Raw genomic sequence first — 21,587 nt, forward strand, 5'->3', positions numbered from 1 at the left:
ACTTAGAACAGCTTTCCTCCACCTTGCATTCTGCCATGCCACTTCTGTATTGGAGCCAGCTGATCACAGACTGAATCCACTGAAAATTTATCCTTGAGTATAACAGTAGCAGGCTGTGCATCTTAGTACCTTTCCCTGAGGGATATAGGAAACAATCTATGTGTTTAACCACTTGCTCAATTCAGTGCAGTGGCACATGAAAAACTAGATTTCCAAGTTTTAGAGGAGGTCAAAGGGAAATCATCAGATTACTCAACCATGGATGATGAAGATGATCCATTATGGTAAAATACATGTTCTCATAACAGAAAAGTGGTGTGGGTGTATGATGACGATGACTTTGACACTGGCCATGTGAGCCAAAGTTCCTGTGACAGTGAAATGGAGCAAGAATCCACCAAAATAGGCACAGGGAATTCAGACCTCCCTGATTCAGATGATGGAGAAAACAGCAACGTGAGTATATATTGGACTAGTTGAAATGATACGAAATGGTCACACAAGCAAATGGAATGATACAATGTTAGAACTAGGTCCAAACATATAGTGAGGGTCTTGGCAAGTGTGAAACATATTGGACAGAATGCCAGCATTGACATCAATGTTGGAAACTGTAACACATGAAATGCCTCAAGATGCTGTAAAATACACAAAAGCTGAAATGGAAGTAAAACATTCGATATGCACCTCACTGCCTGAACTGAAAGCATTCATAGATCTTCTGTACTTAACAGGGACTTCTCATGGTAACCACAGGAATATAAAAGACTTATGGAAATGCTATGTCAAAATATGGCATAAAAATTTATGCCCTTATAAATGCGAAGACTTACACTTTTAATTTAGACATTTATCCTGTAACTCAGCCATCAGGTCCTTATTCATATAGTAATAAACCAAATGATGTTGTGAATAGACTTGTTGCTCCCATCTCCCAAACTAATCAGAATGTGACATCTGACAACTGGTTTACAGTTTCTAACTGATGTTACATTTGCTAACAGAGTACAAGTTGACCACTACAGGAACTATATACAGGAACAAAGCAGAAATTCCAAATGAAATGTTGCAATTTCAAAACAGAATTATATAGTACAATCTTTGGATTTCAGAAAGATTTACATTGGCTTTGTATATAGCGAAGAAAAATAAACTAGTGCTGCTGATGTCAACATTGCACCATGATAGAAATATTGATAGAGAAACCTCAACAAAACAGAAGCCTGATATGGAAACTTTCTACAAGAAAACCAAGGGTGGAGTAAATGTTGAGTATACAGCAACTATGGTGTCACTTGAAACATAAAAGCGTTGGTAAATGGTTGTGTTTCACTTGATCTTAAATATGTGTGGCATACATAATTTTGATAATTTACATAGAAAATAACAAGTGCAAAATATCATGCAGAATTTTTCTTAAAGGATTGGGATGGAACTCCTATGAAATTATTTACAGCAGAGGAAAAACAAAATGTTTCTGCCCAGGGAACTACACAAAAAAATTGTGCAGCACACTAGTGAGCTGATACGTGAACGGGCAGGTACAGTGTCACAAGGATCTACTACGACAACAGAAAAACCAAAAAGATGTCAGTTGTGCTCTAAAAGAAAGGACAAGAAAATAAAACATACATGCTATCAGTGTGATACTTCTGTATGGAACATGCAGTTATTAAGTGTGAAGACTGTCTTGGATGTGACAGTTGAAGCAAAGATTATTTCTGTGGTAGACTTTAATCTGTGTTCTCATTGTAGTTCACATAGATTTTTTTAAAATTTCTGATGTTATCTTTAGGTATTATAAGCAAGTGAATAGCTGATGTGAAAATGTTGATGTCTATTCTAAGTACTCATTACAATTTGATATTTTATTTTATTGATATCTTATTTCTCTGCTAAATGCATGCTGTACAATATAGTAGGAAGCTTCTTACAAAACAGGAAGAGAGGTAACAAGAATTGTCTGCCACATAGGAAGGGAAAGCTAAGGACATGTGCTGTCAGTGTGAGATGTGTGCATGGAACATGCAGTTGTCATGTGTGAAGACTGCCTTGGGTAAGACAACTGAAGCAGATTATTTTTGAGGTAGACTTTTTATGTTTACATTGTAGTTTACATAGATTTTAATTTCTGATGTTATCTTTTCGGTTTTGTAAACAGCTGATGAGAGAATGTTGTCTATTCTAAGCACTCATTACATATTTGATATTTGATTTTAACGATATCTTATTTCACTGCTAAATGCATGTTGTACAATAGGGAGCTCCTTGTACAATGTAATAGGAAGCTCCTGACAAGACTGACACACAGGAAGGAAAGCTAAGCACATGTGCGGTCAGTGTGAGACATGTGGATGGAACATGCAGCTGTCATGTGTGAAGACTGACTTGGGTGTGACAAGAGAGGAAAAGCTCATTTTTAATTTAGAGTTCTATTGGTATTTTCATTGCAGTTCATATAGGAATTTATTTCTGATGTTATCTTTTAGGTTTTATAAGCAAATATAACAGCTGATGTGAAAATGCTGATGTCTATTCGAAATGCATAATATACATTAAGAACTTAATACCTTATTTTAGTGATATTTTACGTTCCTCTTAACTATACACTGTATAATAAGAAACTCCTGACAAAACAGTAAGACCAGTGAAATGTCAAGTATGTCTTACAAAAAGGCCAGAAAAACAAAACACATGTTTTTTTTGTTTTTTTTTTTTTAATTTATTTTTTTGGTACTAATTTTTTTTGGTACCAGGGATTGAACTCGGGTACTTGAGCTTGCAAGGCAGGCCACTGAACCGCTGACCTAAATCCCTGGCCCAAAACACATGTGCTTTTAGTGTAAGTGATATGTATGGAATGTGCTGTTGTCATGTGTGTAGACTGCTGTAGTTTTTTTTTTGTAATAAGCTACTTGTATTTTTATTGTAGTTCATATAAGAATTTGTGTTGTTCTAAAACCTTGTACATCAAAAAAGTCAATGTTGAAAATTTTGAACTTTTTGTAAACTCAATAAATATTAAAAATTCAATCCTTTATTTTGTTTTTTCCTGTTAAATACTCGTTTAATAAAACTTATAAAACTAAAATTAGCAATTCATCAATAGAAATATTTTAAAGAACAAACATGGGTCTGACAGACCTACATTTATGCACCTTTATGGCAAAATTAGTCTTATGTTCCATGGGTTAAGTGGTGGGTGGTAGGTATTCAGTCCCAGTGACAGGAAAACTGACTAATATACAAGTTATAGAATAACATGGGAGGAAAGGAAATAGCCCATTTCATAAGCCATAAATTAGGAAATTTATTAGGAAAGCCATAAATTTTGAGCAGTATATATACAGATAAATATTAGAAACACAAATAGCAAAATATTAATAGTGGTAATTTTTAGAGAATGAAATTGGAAGAAGTTTATTTTTATGTGTCTAGTTTTAAAATGAATGCACATTATTTTTGGTATTCTGTAAGAATTCTTGCCCTCCTTTTGATTTTCTACTTTAAAAACTCTTAATGGAGATTTCTACTGTATTTTTACTTTACTATATTTTGATTAGTTTAGCATATTTCTCTTTTTTTGTTTGTTTGTTTTTGGTGTCAGGGATTGAGCTTGGGCCCTTCAACTTGCGAGGCAGGCAGCAGAACCACTGTGCCAAATCCCCAGCCCTAGTTTAGCACTTTTCTCTATTTAATGCTGCCCCTATAAATTCTCTCTGCATTATCTGTATCACTATCTAACAGAAATGTAAGCCATGTATGTACTTTTAAATTTCCTAGTAGCTATATTAAAAAAGAAAACAGATGAATGCATTTTAATAATGTATATATATATTTTGGAGACAAGGTCTCACGATGTAGTTCAGGCTAGCCTGGAACTTGCTAAGTTGTCCAGTGTCTTAATTACTTTTCTCTCATTGCTGAGACAAAATATTTGACACCTAAAGTAAAAGATGGAAAGGTTTATTTGGCTTACAGTTTGTACAGGTTTCAGTCCATAATCAGCTGGCTCCAAGGCAGGGTGGCACAGGGGCAACAAGACAGAAGACAGCGAAAGCAACAAAGATGCAAAAGCATCTTTTTGGCCCTTTTACTTCAGACTACTATGATAGGCAGCACTCAAGCCCTTAATCCTAGTGCTCTTGAGCTTAGCCCTACCATGAATCAATTACACACTCTAGATTCAGCCACCTCTGAAAAAGTATGAGGCTTTTCAGGGACATCTAAATACAAGCCATAACATTCTATCCCTGACCTCTCAAAGACTCATACATACGCCTTTATGGAAAAAAGCATTTAAACCACCTCCAAGAGTTGCCAAAGTCCTAAAGATCTCAGCATGGCTGAAAAGTCCAAGTCTAAAATCTCTGAGATCTAAGGCAAACTCTTAGCTGCAAGCCCCTGTACAAATGAAAAGGTTAAGTATTTCTAATATTCAATGGCACAAGATAAACACTTCCATTCCAAAAGATATAAACAGAAGGATACAAAGGAATGGGACCAAAGAAAGTTCAAAATACAGCACAGCAAACATTAAATCCTACAGTTCCCCTTCAAGCATTCCCAGCAATCTGCGGCAAGTTGTAAATGTCAAATGGCTTGGGTAGCCCCACCCCTACGGCACGGCAGATGGTTGTAGCTCCACAGCTTCTTTCTTAGGCTGGTTCTGCTCTTTCCTTGCAGCTTTCCTCAGAAAATCCACAAGCCTGGCTTCTCCAAACTTCTGGAGTTTCCACTGCACCTTTAGGGCACACTTCTGAAATCTGAGTGGAAGCCTTCCTGACCCCACAACTCTTCCATTCTACCTGTACCTAAAACCAGCACCATGTGAATGACGCCAAAGTCTGCTGCCCCTGGAGCAGTAGTAGCCAGTGTTCTCTCTGTCTTGGCTCTAGGGGTCGAGTGCCTGGATTACTGTCAGTCTAATTCTGAGGAACAAATTCTCTAGTCTGCTGCCATTCTGGAACGTGGTGCTCTGGGGGTTCTCTTATCAAAGAAGTCTTCCACATTTGCAATTGTGTTTTTTATTTTGTGGTTTGTTTGTTTGTTTTCCATACCTGGGATTGAACTCAGGTCTTTGTGTTTAGGAGGCAGGCAGTGGCCCCACATTTGCAATTGTGAAGCTTCAAAGGGTGAAGTCCTGCTACTTCTTCTGAAGCCCTCAGGCCACCTTTTCTATTTTTGTTCCTTCTTAGCAATCAAGATCTCCTCTGTTCTGTCTTTGTACTCCACATCTTTACTGGAGCTTCCTTTCTGGCCAAACTCAAAACATTTAAAATCATTCTGCTGGCCTCTTTGCTCTTAATTCTCAACATAAATCTGGCTAAAAGCCCCCAACAGTAGCCATGTCATCACCTCAACATTAGAATGCCTTGAAAATTTCTTCTGCCAGATTATTTAGTCTGCTGCCCTTAATCTCAGTCTCAGGCAAAGTCTCTGGATGCAAGCAAAATGCAGACAAACTTTCTGCCAAGTCATATAACACACGTTGTCTTGAGTTCAGCAGCCAATACAGTCCTTCTTCCCAGCAGAAAACTCCAGAGCCTGGTCTTTATTGGCTTTCTGGTCTTCTGAGCTCTGACCAGAATCTCCCATCCTGAACAGCCTAAGGCGTTCCAGTTTTACTTCTTCAGACAGTATCTCTGAATCTTTCCTAACCCTTCCCCTCCCCACAAGCCAGTTTCACATGCTCACTTCGGCAGCACATACACCACAAACCAGTTCCAAAGACTCTTGAGCCATATGGCCAGGTGATGTCACAGCAACAACCCCACTTCTCAGGTGCCAATTCTCTCTTACTTACGTTTCTCTTGTTTCTGAGATAAAATACCTGACACCCAAAGTAAAAGGGGAAGGTTTATTTGGCTTACAGTTTGTACAGGTTTCAGTCCATAATCGGCTGGCTCCAAGGCAGGGTGGCAACAATTCATGGCACAGAAGATAGCAAAAGCAACAAGAGACCTTAACAGCATCTTTTTGGCCCTTTTACCTTATTCAGACTACTATCATGGGCAGTACTCAAGCCCTTAATCCTAGTGCTCTTGAGCCTAGCCCTACCATGAATCAATCACACACTCTAGATTCAGCCACCTCTGAAAAAGTGTGAGGCTTTTGGGGACATCTAAACACAAGCCATAATACCCAGGTTGGACTTGAAGTCATGATCTTCCTGCCTCAGGCTCCCAAGTGCTAGAATTACAGGCACATACCACTATGCCTGGCCTTATATTCCTATTTTCTGTAAGTTTTCAAATTCTGGTATGTATTTAAAGCACATCTCAATTTAAACAGCAGATATCATTAGAAGATATCTGATATGTATTTTGATTGCATAAAATTTACATTTAAATGATTTGGTATCAGATTTTAAATTACATTTAAAGTAGATAAAATTAAATAAAATGAAAATTCAGATGCTCATAAGCTACATGTGACTGGCAGCTATCAACTACAATCATCTTGTAGGTTTTTACTTGTTACTATTTGTTTTCATTTTTCAAATTTTTTATTTTTTTGGTACTGGGGATCGAACTCGGGTCCTTGTGCTTGTGAGGCAGGCAGCGGAACCCCTAAGCTAAATCCCCAGCCTTCTTTTCATTTTTTAATAACTTATATGTGAAACCTGCATACTTTACCTTTGCCTTAGTTATGCCTCATATTCCACTGGCCAATATGATTTTTTGCCAGTGCCACAGTGATCACTGCAGCTTGGCAAAATGTTCATTATTTGAAAGCGACTGCAGATTCTTTTATTTCTATCCCCCCCGATTATTTTCTTGGTCATTCTTTCTTGATCTATATATGCTATAATTATTAAATAATTTTATTCATCAATGCAACACAAATGTGAATTTTATTTTTGTTGGTAAAATACAGAAATAGAATTAATTACTTTTTGGGGAGTACTAGGGATTATATCCAGGAATTTTGCACTGAGCTACATCCTTAGTCCTCTTTTTTTTTTTTATTTTGAGGCAGGGTCTCACTAAATTACTCAGGCTAGGCTTGAATTTGTGATCCTCCTGTCTCAGCCTTCCAGGGTGCTGGGATTATAGGCATGTACCACCATACCCAACTTAGAAACAGAATTGATATTTTTTTCTTTAGAAATACAGAATGTCTTTATTAAAATTAAATTCATCTCCTCACAAAATTAGAGGGATACACCTTATTTTGGGGGAGAAAGGTCATCATCTAGAAGCTAATTAAATGCCATACAGGATGCTGGGTCTCTGGCTCTCTGGGATCAAAATGCATTAGCAACTAAAGTCAAAATAATATACAACAAGTGAAACTCCTGTCAAAAAGGGCAAGTTAGGAAAATGTCAATAACTCTCGTTCTCAACCTCATCAGCTCACAAACAGAAGTGGGCTCATCAGTTTCCAGCATGACCAAGCAAGGGGTTTCTCCTTTCAAGGTACATAGGGGAGGAGGACGACTGATGGTTCACCATCACCATGGGAAATACAATCACATGGCTCCCATGCTAGCACGAGCTGGAAGAAGTGTATGTCTTGAACAACATAGTGTAATTTTTTTTTCCCCACTGCCTTTGTATTTAGCAACTTTACTAAATTTACTTAGTTTTATTATCTGTAGATTATTTTGAATTTTTACAAATACAATCACGAGTAATGATGATTTTTTTTTTTTCCTTTCCAGTTCTTATACTTTTCTTGTCTTACTGTATCAGTAAGAATCTCTATTAAATGTGACAGTGGGCATTTCTATCTGGTTCCCATTAACAATGCTATTGTTATATAGCTTCTTTACCAGACTGGTAATTGGTCTGGGATGTGAGTTGGACATCAAAAGCTCTAGGTACAGCTAAGACTTAAAGCTATACCCTCTGAGTACAATTTTAACTGCATCCCACAAGTTTTAAATATTTTCTTCATCATTTAGTTTTGGTCTTGCCCTTGGGGACCAGGGAGTCAGGCGTCACAATCTTGCTATTGACTGCATCTCACCTACAGCTTCAGTTTCTTCAGCTTTTAAAGGTGAATAACAACAATAACAATATTCACCTGTATGGTTTAGTGTGAGGACTACATGGAACAATGAGGCTGAAAGTAGTAGTTTTTTTTTTTTTTTTAAACAAACTCATGAACATAAGATACTGTTACAAGGAAAAACCTTGGTAAATAGGGATAGATAAATAAGTTTTTTTCAACTTTCCCTAGGTGCATTTTTCAATCCCACTCATAGGCATCAAGTTTTAAGAAACTTCTAAAGATTTTTATTTAATATATATTTTGCATTAACACCTGGTAATTATACTATAATTACTATTATCACATTTCACTATAATTATATTTATGAAGTACAAATGACATTTCAATACATGTATGCAATGTGTACTGTGCACAGCACCTCAGACAACATTATTTCCTTATATTTGGAACAGTCAAAATCCTCTCTACTAGTTATTATGAAATATTAAATTACTTGTCACCAACCATAGTCATTTGCTGTATGTACTACAGAACACTAGAAATGATTCTTCCCATCCAACTTCTCTCCTGTACCCATTAACCATCCCCTCCCTATACTCCCTTCCACGACTCTCCCCAGGCTCTGGAAACCATTGTTCTATTTTCTCCTTCTTGAGATCTACAACTTTAGCTTCTATATATGAGTGGGAACATGCAGTGTTTGCCTTTCTGTGCCTGATTATTTCATTTAATGTCTTCCAGTTCTACCCATGCTGTGGCAAATGTAACATTTTTAAAAAGAGAAAATAGATCCCATACAAGGAGTGGTGTGAGCGTCCTCAATATCACTACTAGAAGCTAGAAGAAAAAGCACAATGTCTTCTAAATTGTAGTGGAAAATTAATATCAACCTAAAATTTTGTTTTCAAATTCTCAGTAAAATTGTGAGCATAAAAATAAAGAATTTCAGTTGGGAAAGCTGACAGAAAAGTTACCTTCCATGTACTTTTTCTCAGAAATCTTCAGGAGAATGTGCTTCAGTGAAAGGAAGGAATATAAAGGAAGAATGCAACATAAATCAGTGGTAGGTTTATAGAAGACCAAACCATTTTGAAACAAAAACACAGATAGTATTAATTTAGGATAAGCCACGAGTGAACCTTTCCATCTAAAAAATGAACTATAGCATAGTTCAAATCAGCTGTAAGTAGGAGTTTTATGGTTATAGTAACAAACAGAGATCACTGATTTGGCGCAGCATCGTGATATAATTTTATTCAATAAGTGGAGGGAGATTTTGGGGAAGGTAATATAAGATAATAAATCCTCATCATCTACAAGCTATCAATAGATTGACCTTAAAAAGTGAAGAAATAGTGTAAATGTGGAGAAGAAAGAAATAGCTTGAACAATTTAAATTGAGAGAAGAACCAAGAGATGGAAGGAGAAGGGATAGAGATGAAAAAAATTAAGATGTTACATACATGTACCAATTCTTAATGAATGTGATCAGTATGTACTGCAAACCTGTACTAACAAAAGAATGTTTTAAAAGATAGTAAAATGGGAGTGCCTGTATAAGGCTCAAATAAATACTGAGAGAAGGAGTTACAAGGTATGAGGCAGGTTGTTGCTGCTTCTGTTTATAAGGACTGCAGTACTTGTCTTTTTCAACTGTTTCTATGTTATGTCTTCAGAAAAATATAATTGAAGAAAAACTGTAAAATAAGAGACAAAAAATGGCACCCAAAAATCACTTTTAACTCTAAAACTTTAATCACTGGAAGTGTTTTTTTTAATAAGATGAAGCACACATCAGTAACCATTACTACTATTTTTTTAATTCACAATTTCCCCATGAGTAAAATTACCTGTAATTTAGTAAAAAGTACATGCAAAGCTTCCTTCCCAAAAGCCAGAATGTACAGACCAAATGTTTTCATTTCATCAGTTTATATAAATTATACCATTGTAACGTGCAATTTTTCAGGAACACACATAAAGTAACTTTGATCTGTTATGGAAGCAAGGATTTTTTAAAAAAATCTTTTAAGAGCTAGTAATTATGGAATTAAGGGTCTGAAATGAAAGAACAGACATACATAGTTTGTGAGAGAAATTACCTGAAGAAAGTCACGAAGAACTGCACCAGGTCCATAAAATTGCTGTGTTGGGAGAAGGCAATCTGTGGCAGAGAAACAGGTGTCGGGTTATTTAGGTTACAAAATGCACTGCTGACTCAGCCTGCTTGTTTCAAGACAAGCTAAAGGACAGATTTTAGCCAGGCATGGTAGCACGCTCAGGGAGGCTGAGGCAGGAGGATTACAAATTTGAGCCCATCCTAGGCAATTCAATGACTTAGTGATACCCTGTCTCTAAATAAATAAATAAATAAATAAATAAATAAATAAATAAATAAATAAATAAATATAAATAAATAAATAAATAAATAAAAGGACAGACCTTACATTTTAACGACATTGATTTTACTCACAGCAAAGTGCCTTAGTTTCTTTTCTTGTCTCATTGTCAACCCAAAAGTATAACAGTCCTAGGTTTCTACACCACATCCTACACCCGCCATCTACAGACCCCACGTTCATGCACTGAAACCCTGATAGCTGACAGTGTCGGTCAATCTGCCCACTTCCACCCTATGTGTCCCTTGGACACAGTGCTCCCCTCTTTTGTTCCAAATACCAACTCCTGGATCTACCTCAAGGCAGGAAGCCTCATTTTATGGCCTTCAGTGCTTCAACATGTGTGTAATCACAAGATAGTGCCCTATTTTTTAAGAAAATGTGTTTCAGGTTTTGCCAGATTGATTATATCTGATAATGTTATCAGTTCAAACTTAAATAATTTTACTGGTTATTTTAATAGTCTTCATACGAAAAATATAAAAGATGACTAAAAGCAGTAAAATCAATGGCTGTGAGATACATAATATTTCAAAGGCACTAGCATATGAAGAAATGTGTACCTCAGAACTGATTAAATAATATGATGACTGTAGCCTTGTTAACATTTACAATATAACCACTACTGGCCAAATGGATTGGTGCTTTTTTAGGGGATGCAGCCCTTGTTGGAGTAATAATGGTATATGCTGAGTATTCCTTACCCAAAATGCTTCGGTCTAGAAGTGTTTCAGATTTCACCATTTTTTGTATTTGGAAATATTTACCTAGACTCTACTGGATGAGCACCTGTAATCTGAAAAGCTCTCAAATCTCAAACTTGTTAAAATAAATTTTGGATTTTCAGATTAGGGATTAATGATACAACTACTGAATAAGATGATAATTGTTCTACCACAGACAATAAATATGACAAGAATTAGGAATATTCATGTTTAGCAACTTAATTAGCACCTTTTTTTATTGTGTGGGTGCTGGGGATTAAATCAAGCATGAATGTCCAGCAAATGTTCTACCACTGGGCCACACCACCAGCCTTTTATTCTCTTGTCACAGCAACAATGAGGCAAAAGGGACACTTCTGCTGTTTCCATTTTCCTTCTGTTTTCGGAGTCAGGGTCTCACTCTGTATATAGCTCAGGCTATCCTTGACCTTACTATGTAGCCAAGGTTGCCACCTTGAACTCACAGCAATCCTCCAGCTTCAGCCTCCTGAGTTCTGGTATTACAGGCATGTGCCACTACACCCAGATTTCCTGTTTGCATTTTAATGTTCTTTTTTCTTTTCTTTTCTCTTCTTCTCTCTTTCTTTCTTTTTTTTTAGATATGTAGTCCTATTATGTAGTCCATATCAACCTGAACTTTTTATGAATTGGGCTCTAACTTTCAATCTCAATCCTTCTGAGACTGTCTCAGCCTTCCCAGTTCTGAGATTATAGGCAAGGGCCAACATTCCTGGCTCTTAGTTTTTGACATTGCATAAATAAAGTTCCAATACTTCCTATTTAGGCTTTAAGACAGTCTCAGGTATTGAATCTGAAGTTTTTTGCATTTTTGAGACAGGATCTATGTAGTTCAGACTGGCCTTGAACACACTATGTAGCCTAAACTGGCCTTGAACTTGTGATCCTCTTGCCGCTGCCTCCCAAGTGCTGGGATTATAGGTGTGCGCCATCATGCTTGGCTCTAGAATTTGAAGTTTTATGCCCTCCCTCTAGCTGTCATTTACATCAGAAATAAAAGTAACTCCAATATCCTGTAATGCACAAGCAAAGATCCACTTTCTTTTCCTTCATTTTTACAGTAACCAGTATGAAACAGCAAGGTACTTGGAGAGAACAAAACCTGTAGAACATGGGCCATATTCCTCACATACAAATTTTTAAAAAAGATGTAAAGACAGTTATGTAAATAAGGTTAATCAGTCCTAGGTTATGAAGGTGCTAGGATTATAGGCTTGCACCACCATGCCTGGCTGGGAGTTACTTTATTATCATGAAGGTTTTTATTATTATTTCTTATTATTATTACTATTGTATTATTATTATTTGCAATGCTAGGGACTTTGAGCCCAGGGCTTCACAAATGCTGGGCAAGTGCTCTATTACCGAACTACATCTCTAGCTCATTATTTCTCGATCTATACTTTCTAGGCACCCTTTACTGACTTCCTACTATAAGGTAAGGTGATTTAGGCCAACTCCTCTCTTCCTACAATAGGGTTATGTCACTGCTTCGTGCCTCTATTAGTTTCTGTGTTGTTATTCTGAGGGTGATGCCAACTCCTCTCTTCCTACAATAGGGTTATGTCACTGCTTCGTGCCTCTATTAGTTTCTGTGTTGTTATTCTGAGGGTGATGCCAACTCCTCTCTTCCTACAATAGGGTTATGTCACTGCTTCGTGCCTCTATTAGTTTCTGTGTTGTTATTCTGAGGGTGATGCTGACAGAAAGATGCCAACAGATAGGAAATGGACACAATACCCGAGGATACAGGGAGAAGATGTGCCTGTTTCCACAAAGAGATGCAGGAGCAGAAGACAATGCAGCTGTGGTCCACCGAGGCGCCTTGTGGCCCCCAGGGAGAAGCCCTTGGGGTGTTAATGAGTGGCAGAGGGAGGTAAAAGCAGGAGGCTTCCTTTTACCACTCTCTAGGGGGGTGGGCAGGCTGAAGGAAAGGGCCTTTGTGCCTGCTCTCTGGATGTTCTACAGACTGCCCACTAGCAGGCAATAAAACCTGAGTGTAAAACCCTAGAACAGTGCTGTTTGCCTCCAGTACAGGAAAACAGAAAGGTCAGTCCCAGGATTCACGGGGAACTCATAAACTGAGTCGCAAGACCTCAGCTGGAGCAGCCCAGCAGTGGCAAATTACCGATATCATCTTTAGGAGGCAAAATAATATACTATACTACTCTCACACCCTTATTTGTTTTTCCATTTTCTGTCCCCTGTATTATCTTTTTTCATTTTTCAATACAGAAAATTTTAAATTAGAAAGAGTAGAAAGACTAGAATAATGAGCCCCAAACAACTCATCACTCACTTTTAATATTTATCAGCTCACAGCCAATCTTGTTTCATCCATATTCCACCCACTTCTGCCATGATTGTGTATTTGGGAGCAAATCCCAGGCTTCCCATTGCTTCACTCTGACCTTTTTTAAATATAGATAGTGTCTTTTAACTATCCTCTTTGTAAATTAGGACATTTGGGTCCTCATCTCTCCTTTTTCTTCTACTTCCTACTTCTTTAGACAAAATTCCAAACTAGAACAATTCAACTCTCTTAGCTAACACTGTGTAGACTGGGCAGGCACATTTTTACTCTCCATCCTCAGCTAGTCCCTAGCACTGGTTAGCAGTTATTCTGACATCAGCAGAAAAAACCGCCAGCATCTCTATAAAACATACACATATTGCAAAAAAGAACAAAGTTTAGATACCTACCCTAAAGCTCTTGTACCAACAAAATGTATCTCTCAGGCACAACTTTACAGTATCTTTACAACAAATTCTCTATGCCGTGATGTGTTTCTGAGGATGCAGAAACATAAAATACAGTCCCCTTACTAGTAAGGAAATGTTTCTGAGTCTAAGCTGTGGGACACAGGATGGTGAAGTCACTATGGGAGCTGCCTGAGGGGCATCAGGGAGACCCTTTTTCTGTGTTTCTACTTAAGAATTCTGTCTCGACTTCCTGATTCCAGTCTGGCTCCTTCCAAGCCACACTTCCAACCATTACCACAGAGATCTCTCTAAAACATGACCTCTGGTTCCTTCTTAGCTTAAAACATTTCAGTGACTCCCAGTCATTTTCAGACTATGGTTCACACCCCTCAGCTGATCCATTCTCCTCATGACAGCTCTGCCAGCTCTCAGCTCCTTGCTCACAACTACCATCAGTTCTGCTAAACTCCTGGCAGGTTCTGAAAGCAACTGGTCACTCTCTCCCCACTCTGAACATCTCTACTCTCTCTCCCCACTGTTAACACTGTACTTTCTCTCCTCACAGTAAACAGCCCCACCTTACTGCCTCATGTTCCTTAGGATTCAGCTGTGGTGTGGCTGCTCCTCACTTAGATTCAGGGGAACAAATCTATTTCCTCTCACAGTTCCCAGGAACACAGGGGCACATACTAATACCAATATCAACAGACTACACTTGTGGCTGCTGCTCCGGGCCAGAAACGGTACACAGCGTGGAGTATGTGAGATTGAGGGAAGTCTGGCTGGTTCCTAGCTATGGCAATCACAGAAGGGAGGTCTGCTAGAGATGAAGATTTATGCATTCTAGCCAGGGGCAGTGTGCAGATGGCGAGGAACATCGAAGACAGGGTTCAGACAAAATCCAAAGGAACAATGACATTAAAGAGCTTAGAAGAATTAGCTAAAAGTGAAAGCAGGATGACCTTCAAGAAGGATAATAAATTTTTCTTGATGATGAAAAATACAAGGCAAGATAAGTACCTTATATAGTTTGAAACAAAGAAAGACATACCATTTGGTTTTAAATATATTTCAATGCTTTACAATTTAAAAAAATCTTAGGTTCAGCTATTTAATACCAGGAGTTATATATGTGTACATGATTGTATATAAACATTAAAATAGGAATATAGTAAATATAAACATAAAAGTATATCTTGGAGCTTGGGGTTAGCTTAGTGGTACAGTGCTTGCCTAATAAACATGAGGCCCTGGTTTCAATCTACAGCAACACACACACACACACACACACACACACACAATAAATAAATAAATGTACATGTGATATTACTCATAATACTACAAAGTAAAAACATCCAAGTAGTCATCAACAGATGAATGGGTACACAAAATATGGTCCAGATATGCAATGAAATATTTATTATTCTGCTTTGCCAAGAAATGAAGTTCTGAAACACTGTAAACATGAACCTAAAAACAGTATGTTAAATGAGAGAAGCCAATTGTGAAGCACTACATATCATGGGATTTAATTTACACAAAATGCCCAGAACAGGCAAATCCATAGAGACTAATGGTTGCCAGGAGGAAGAAATGGGGAATGCCTGCTAATGGGCTTCTTTGGGATGATAAAAATATTCTAAAATCAATTGTGGTAATGGCTGCACAACTCTATGAATATACTAGAAAGCCACTAAAGCTTGCAATTTAAATGGGTGGGTGGTAGGGTATGTGAATTACCTCTCAATAAAAGCTGGTATTTAAAAAGTATACCCAAGTGAACAAAAGGTTCACACATCCCTTGCTCAGTGCAGCAATCCTGTTAGCTCCCATAAACATCACTCTAAAATCTAAATGAGTGCCCAGTTCTCAAAACAAATTCTGTGTTGCCTTTCCTTGTGAACACTGGTCTCTTACATGAAACACTCACCATGGAGAGGGCTTTAATATTAGATCCAAGTTACAATAACAACCTCTGTTGCAGAGCAAGTCACAAGCCAGAACCCAACTCCACCACCCACCCTCCCATCCCAAACACTGCCCCTGCCTGTCCCTCCTCTATCTTGAACACCTACCCTGCTGAACTGTGGGCACAGTGGAAAGCAGCTGAGACCTTGCTCACTGGAGAAGATGAGGACAGCTTTCAGAGAGCAGGGGCTGAGAGAAGGGCTCTAACCTGCAGCAACTGCCTAGAAGCCAGGCGCAACTGGCCCCAGCAGCCCCACTTCCCTCCTACACACAGGCCTTTTCAGTCTGGTGTCATATTTTTTTAAACTTTTTTATAGTTAGTTTCAAATTTCCTAATTATGAAAAAGAAATGGATCTGTTCAGAGTGAAGGAACTGGAGTTTTAGCATTACCACTTTTAAAGCACCAATGTTTATGCAAATTTCGGTTAAGAATTCGATTTGCTCAGTTACTTTGGTTTAAAAAATGAAACTCATCAGCAAAAGGGCTTGGCCTGCATTGAAAGTCATATTGAAATTTAACCGAATGCCCAACACTACTGTGCATATTTAGATATTTCCCTACTCTTTTCATTAAACAAGTATCTACATTTTGCTCAATTTGTAGAGTTACTATGTGCTTGTGTGTTTGTGTGCATCTGTGTGTGAAGAGCTACACTACATCTAGAAAAGCTACAACTCTGGGGAAAATAGAGCAAAACACAGCCCTCCCTTGTTGAGACCATGATGCATATACCCAGGAAGACGCCAGCTCAGCCCTCCACAGTGCCCAGCCAGATTCCGTCCAAGTACACAGAACCAGTGTCAACCTGACTCTTGTGAGAGGGTACTGAGAACACACAGCACCATAGAGTTAGTTACACTGTTTGTAGCTACTGCAATCATTTGTACCAGAGTAAAAAGACACATTTTTAGTAGAACTTACCTGCTCTTTCAAGGAAAGCTTGGCAAACTCAAAGGTGAGCACGCCATTGCTCCTGAACGCAGCTTTTCTAAGTGGATTTTACTCAAATTACTCATCCAGCCCAGGTAAGGAGCACCAAAAAATTGGGGAAAAATCCAACATCTGCTTGATTCTTAAACTTAAAATTATTACTCTTTAAAGTAAGTTTTGGGAAGACCTCCCTCTTGAAGGATAGCTTTAAAACCATGTCAGTGACTTTCAGAGGGTGGAGCTACGGGGTGTTGGGAGGAAAAAAACTAGAACTCGGCATTGGCAACAGTACTGCTATCTCCACACAAAAGCCTGCTTATGTGCACACAGCCTTCTTTCTAGCTGTGGAAAATATCAGCAGCATAAGTCAAGATTCTCAATAAAAATCTGAAAATATTAATCATTTTCTAGCTGTGAACAACAAAGCTTGTTGCTGTTCAACTGGATTCAGAATATGACATGGTCGGTATGAAAACAAATCTCAGCTTAAAATAAGTCAATATATTTTATGCACTGAGGTCCAAATCAAGTATTTTGTATAAGAATAAGCTAACAAAATATCTGTCTGTAACTTGATAGTGTCAAGTATGAGCAAACTGAGACCACATTGAGGGTGTACATGGTACAGCAGGAGAGTACCGGCTCAGCATGCTTGAGGCCCTGGGTTCGATCTTGGAAATGGAGGAGACAGATTTTCTCTCTTTTTTTTTTCTAAAAGTTTTACAGTTATGTTTTACATTTAGGTCTGTGAACCACGTTGAGTTAACTTTTGCATATGTGCAATTCAGGTCCAAGCTTATATATTTGCCTATGACTGTCTAAGTGCTCTAGCACTGTTTGTTGAGAAGGCCACCTTTCCTCCAATGAATTGCTTTGCATCCTTGTCAGAAATCAGGTGGACAACTTTATGTGATTCTACAGATGAGCTCATCCCACTGATCAGTGTGTATAACACTCTACCAGTAACCACAATGTATTGGTTAGGTTATAGTAAGTTTTAATGTTAGGTGCAACAATTTCTTCCATTTCACTCCTCTTTTTCAAAAAATTTAGAACTATCCTAGAACCTTTGCTTTTTCATAAGTTTGTCTAGATCTACAAAAACATCTTGAGCTTTTTAAGCTTTTTTTTTTATTGTGGCAAGACATATAAAACAAAATTTGTCATTTTAAAACTCTTACCACTACTTTTTTTTTTCTCTATGCTGCCAAGGCAGGTCTTGAACTCTTGGATTCAAACAATCCTCCTGCCTCAGACTCCTGAGTAGCTGGGACTACACATACATGCCACTCTGTCCTGTTCCATTTTAACCATTATTAAATATATAATTCAGTGGCAATAACTGCATTCACAATTTTGTACAACAAGCCCTATTATCTACTTCCAAAGTTTTTCATCATCCTAAATTTAAACTCTATAATAACCATGAAGCAGTAACTTCCTATTTTCTGTTCCTTCCAGCTAACCTCTAATCTACTTCCTCTCTGTATGAATTTGAATTTATACAAGTGTAATCATACAATAGCTGTCCTTTTGTGATTGGCTTATTTCATTTAGCATGTCTGTAGCATGCATTGGAATTTCAACCCTCCTCTTCTTAGGGGGCTGAAGACTGACAGGGCCCAGGGCTTGGCACTTGCTAAGAACGTACTGTAAAGCTACAGTCCCATACCTTACATTGGTTTTTGAGGCTGAATATTTCACTGTCCATATATGCAATTTTAAATTTTCATTCATCTATTGATGGGCATTTGGGTTTTTCTACCTTGTGGCTAATCGGAATAGTGCTGCTATAGACACTGATATACAAAAAGGCTATATGAGCACAGATGCTACAAAGATTAGAAAATAGTGTGAGCAGGCTTATAGCAATGCATTTGGAAACACATGAAATAAATATCTAGAAAAAAACTGCCAAAAGTGACTCAAATAGGAAAAGAAAACCCGAAACATTCTCACAGTTGATTCAGTAGCTAAAGTCATCTCAACAAATAAAACCCTAGACTCAAAAGACTTTATAAGTTCTTGATATTCAGGTAATTCTAATCTTTTCTAAAGATGAGAAAGAAAATTCTTCAAATTATAACCATTAAAGGTTATATTAATTTACCTTGGTATCAATACCATCACAGGGACAAGAAAGGAAAATTATCAAAAGCGACCACTCATGAAATAGGCACAAAGTTCTAGTGGAGCTGAACCCAGCAATGTGTACAGTAGGGAAATAACATTATCATGCCCAAGTTGGGTTTATGCCAAGAATGCAAATGATTTCTGGGCCTGGTTTGTACAACAGGGTGAATGGTGGTTCTGTTCACTAAGCAAAAAAACATAGGAGTTTAAGGGCTAAGATCCCAAGAGCAACCACAGGCCAGCGTGCAGGGCATGTGAATACCCAGGCAGAGATGTCTAAGCAGCAGTCAAGACCATTAGTGTGATGCTCATGTGAAAGCAGTACCATAAATCCTACACTTGAGTTGGAAGCACCCAGGGAAACTATGTAGAGGGAAGAGAGAAGAGGATCAAGGCCTGAACTGTAGACAACTGCAGTGTCTAAGGAAGAGGGTTCCCTAAAAAGAGTGGCCAGAGAATCAGGGAAAGAAAGGAATGGGAAGCAAGAAAGACAGCAACTCAAATTATGCAGCAAGAAAGAAAAGGAGACTGAAGAATTCAGACAAAGGGATTCACTGTGACAGAGTGGTTTCGGGTGTTGAGGGAATATGTCAGATTACTGTGGGTGGAGAGATAATAGGAAACATATAGAGAGTGTGGTTCTTGTTTACAAGATTGAGGAAGGATGCAAAGAATATGCAAAAGCAAATCAGAAGATTAATAAATTTGTAGACTATCTAGACAGAAAAGGAGAGGGTTGTGAAAAGAAATACAACATAAGTCCTCTACTTCCAAAAAAGGAAAAGGCTTCTTCAGCCACAGTCTCAAGGCATGAAGTCATAACCACCAGAACTAGGTTCCAAACCCATCCTAGCTGAGCAGTGCTGACTTGCTTCCAAAGTTGATCATATTAATAGCCACAGTCCAATAACTACATTTCTATGGATAAAAGTGAACCAGTCCTTCAAAGTCCTCTCGTCCCTTTCTTCCACATTCACTCAGAATTAAGGCGATAAGGAGCAGGCAGTTTTAAGCAAGAGCTCAGAGGATATGATTATAAAGATCCCAAATGGGGTCATGGGTCTTGATGGAAGCAGCACCCTATCCCCCTGGAAGTAGGAAAAGAGCAGACTGACAACAGAGGCTGCCTCAGGCAACATGAGCCCTTAAGACTTTCCTCAGGTCACGTGCACAAATCATCTGAGACTTGCAGAGGCTCCATGATTTGCACAGCAGCTGTGAATCAAGCTCACATCTGTCAGACCCCAAGGCCTATGCTCTTACACACCACTTCATGCGGCCTCTGGTTATGCCACCTTAAACTCCGACAGTATTTTGCGGGTCTTTTCCTAGGTCAGTTTCCACACTGGCTTTCACTGATTATACATGTTTGTTTCCTTTATACACTCATTCATTGCAGAGCTAAAGCTCTTTGTGTAACACTACTTGCTTTAGTACGGCAATTACTCAATGAAGAAATGAACATATCTGTAATCACCAAATCTGCTATATGCCAACTTGCTTTCAAAAGTACTTGTAAATTTTCTTCACAAGTGACAGAAGACAGCCCTAGCACAATCATTTCCCCAGTGCTCACATGTTCAGCACTCCTTTGCGCAGATCTTAAAAGTCAAAGGCAAAGCAACAATGTACATTTCATATACCACAAATTCCAAATTAGCAAATTTAGTCTTTTCCTAGACCAATTTCACCATCTTTGCATGTATGAGGCCACAAAGCACTTCTTACCTGAATTTTGACAGGCCAGGTAAAATTACTGACGTAAACAAAGAAAGTGATATTTGGGTGGTTGCGAAAATCAAACTTCTCATTAGAGAAGCTATCTTTGTACTCCTTAATGTTGGTTTTTGAAACAACAGGCATCTCTTCTCCAGCTTGAGTTCCAGCTGTTAGGAAGAAAAGAATGAAAATGAAAGACTTTTTTCTGACAAAATCTGCTCTTACTAGTAATAAAGATAGCAACATTTACTTAACACTTCTAGTGTTTCAGGAATAGCCTTTAAGAGCTCAATCTCCTTTAATCCTCACAATAGCTCTATTATTTTTATTTATAAATTAGGAAACTGAGGTTCCAAGAAATTAAGTAACTTGCCTCAGGTCACATGGAGAGCACATACTAGAGCTGGCATTTGGAGTTGGGCAGGCTGATACACAAGCCTATGCCCCAAACCAGAAACACCTGCAACCCTCCTAAGCAACAACACTCAACACATACGACACACAACACAACATAACAAGAAGGAGGAAGGGCCTCAAGGGTCGCTCAGCCCCATCTTCTGCTACCAGGTACCCTGTGTTAAGTCTTTCCAGTCTCTTTTAACACCATCTATTCCCAGACATTCCTTTCACCTTCCATGTTCCCCACAGCCAAGAACTTGAGTGACCACAGAGAATCACAAAATGGACTTTTTCTCATGCTTGAGTTAAGCCTGCGTCTAGTCTAGACCAGTGATGGCAAACTTTTAGAGCTTTCAAGATAACAAAGAGCTGGCTGTGGCATGTGTGTCACAGGTTCACCACCACTTGCCTAGACCGTCACATCCCTGGTCACTACAAATCTTCCCATGTTCTGAGATGGTGTCCTTTTCCAAATACTTTAATATTTCAGACTTTTTCTTTAAAGTCTTCCCAAATTCTACATAATTCTTTAAGATATGATGAACCCTAAAGTGGTGGGTAAAGCTTATGTTTGTATTTTGCACCAGTCTAATTGGTTTGTGTTCTGACAAAAACAAGGTTTTAACAGAGCA

General features: G+C 38.2%; 1 protein-coding gene across 1 annotated transcript in view; it reads right to left on the reverse strand.

Moving 5' to 3' along the window:
• Atrn (attractin) overlaps positions 1 to 21,587 on the reverse strand; it is a 178,142-nt gene that overhangs the window by 17,512 nt on the left and 139,043 nt on the right. The window contains exons 25-26 of the mRNA XM_010611054.2: positions 20,566 to 20,723; positions 10,062 to 10,123 (exon numbers count right to left, since the gene is read on the reverse strand). Of these exons, the coding sequence (XP_010609356.1) occupies positions 10,062 to 10,123; positions 20,566 to 20,723 (220 nt within the window). The remainder of the gene's footprint in view (positions 1 to 10,061; positions 10,124 to 20,565; positions 20,724 to 21,587) is intronic.

The sequence above is a fragment of the Fukomys damarensis genome, unplaced genomic scaffold (genome assembly GCF_012274545.1).
Source record: "Fukomys damarensis isolate Sample0158 unplaced genomic scaffold, DMR_v1.0_HiC HiC_scaffold_7, whole genome shotgun sequence".
NCBI lineage: Eukaryota > Metazoa > Chordata > Mammalia > Rodentia > Bathyergidae > Fukomys > Fukomys damarensis.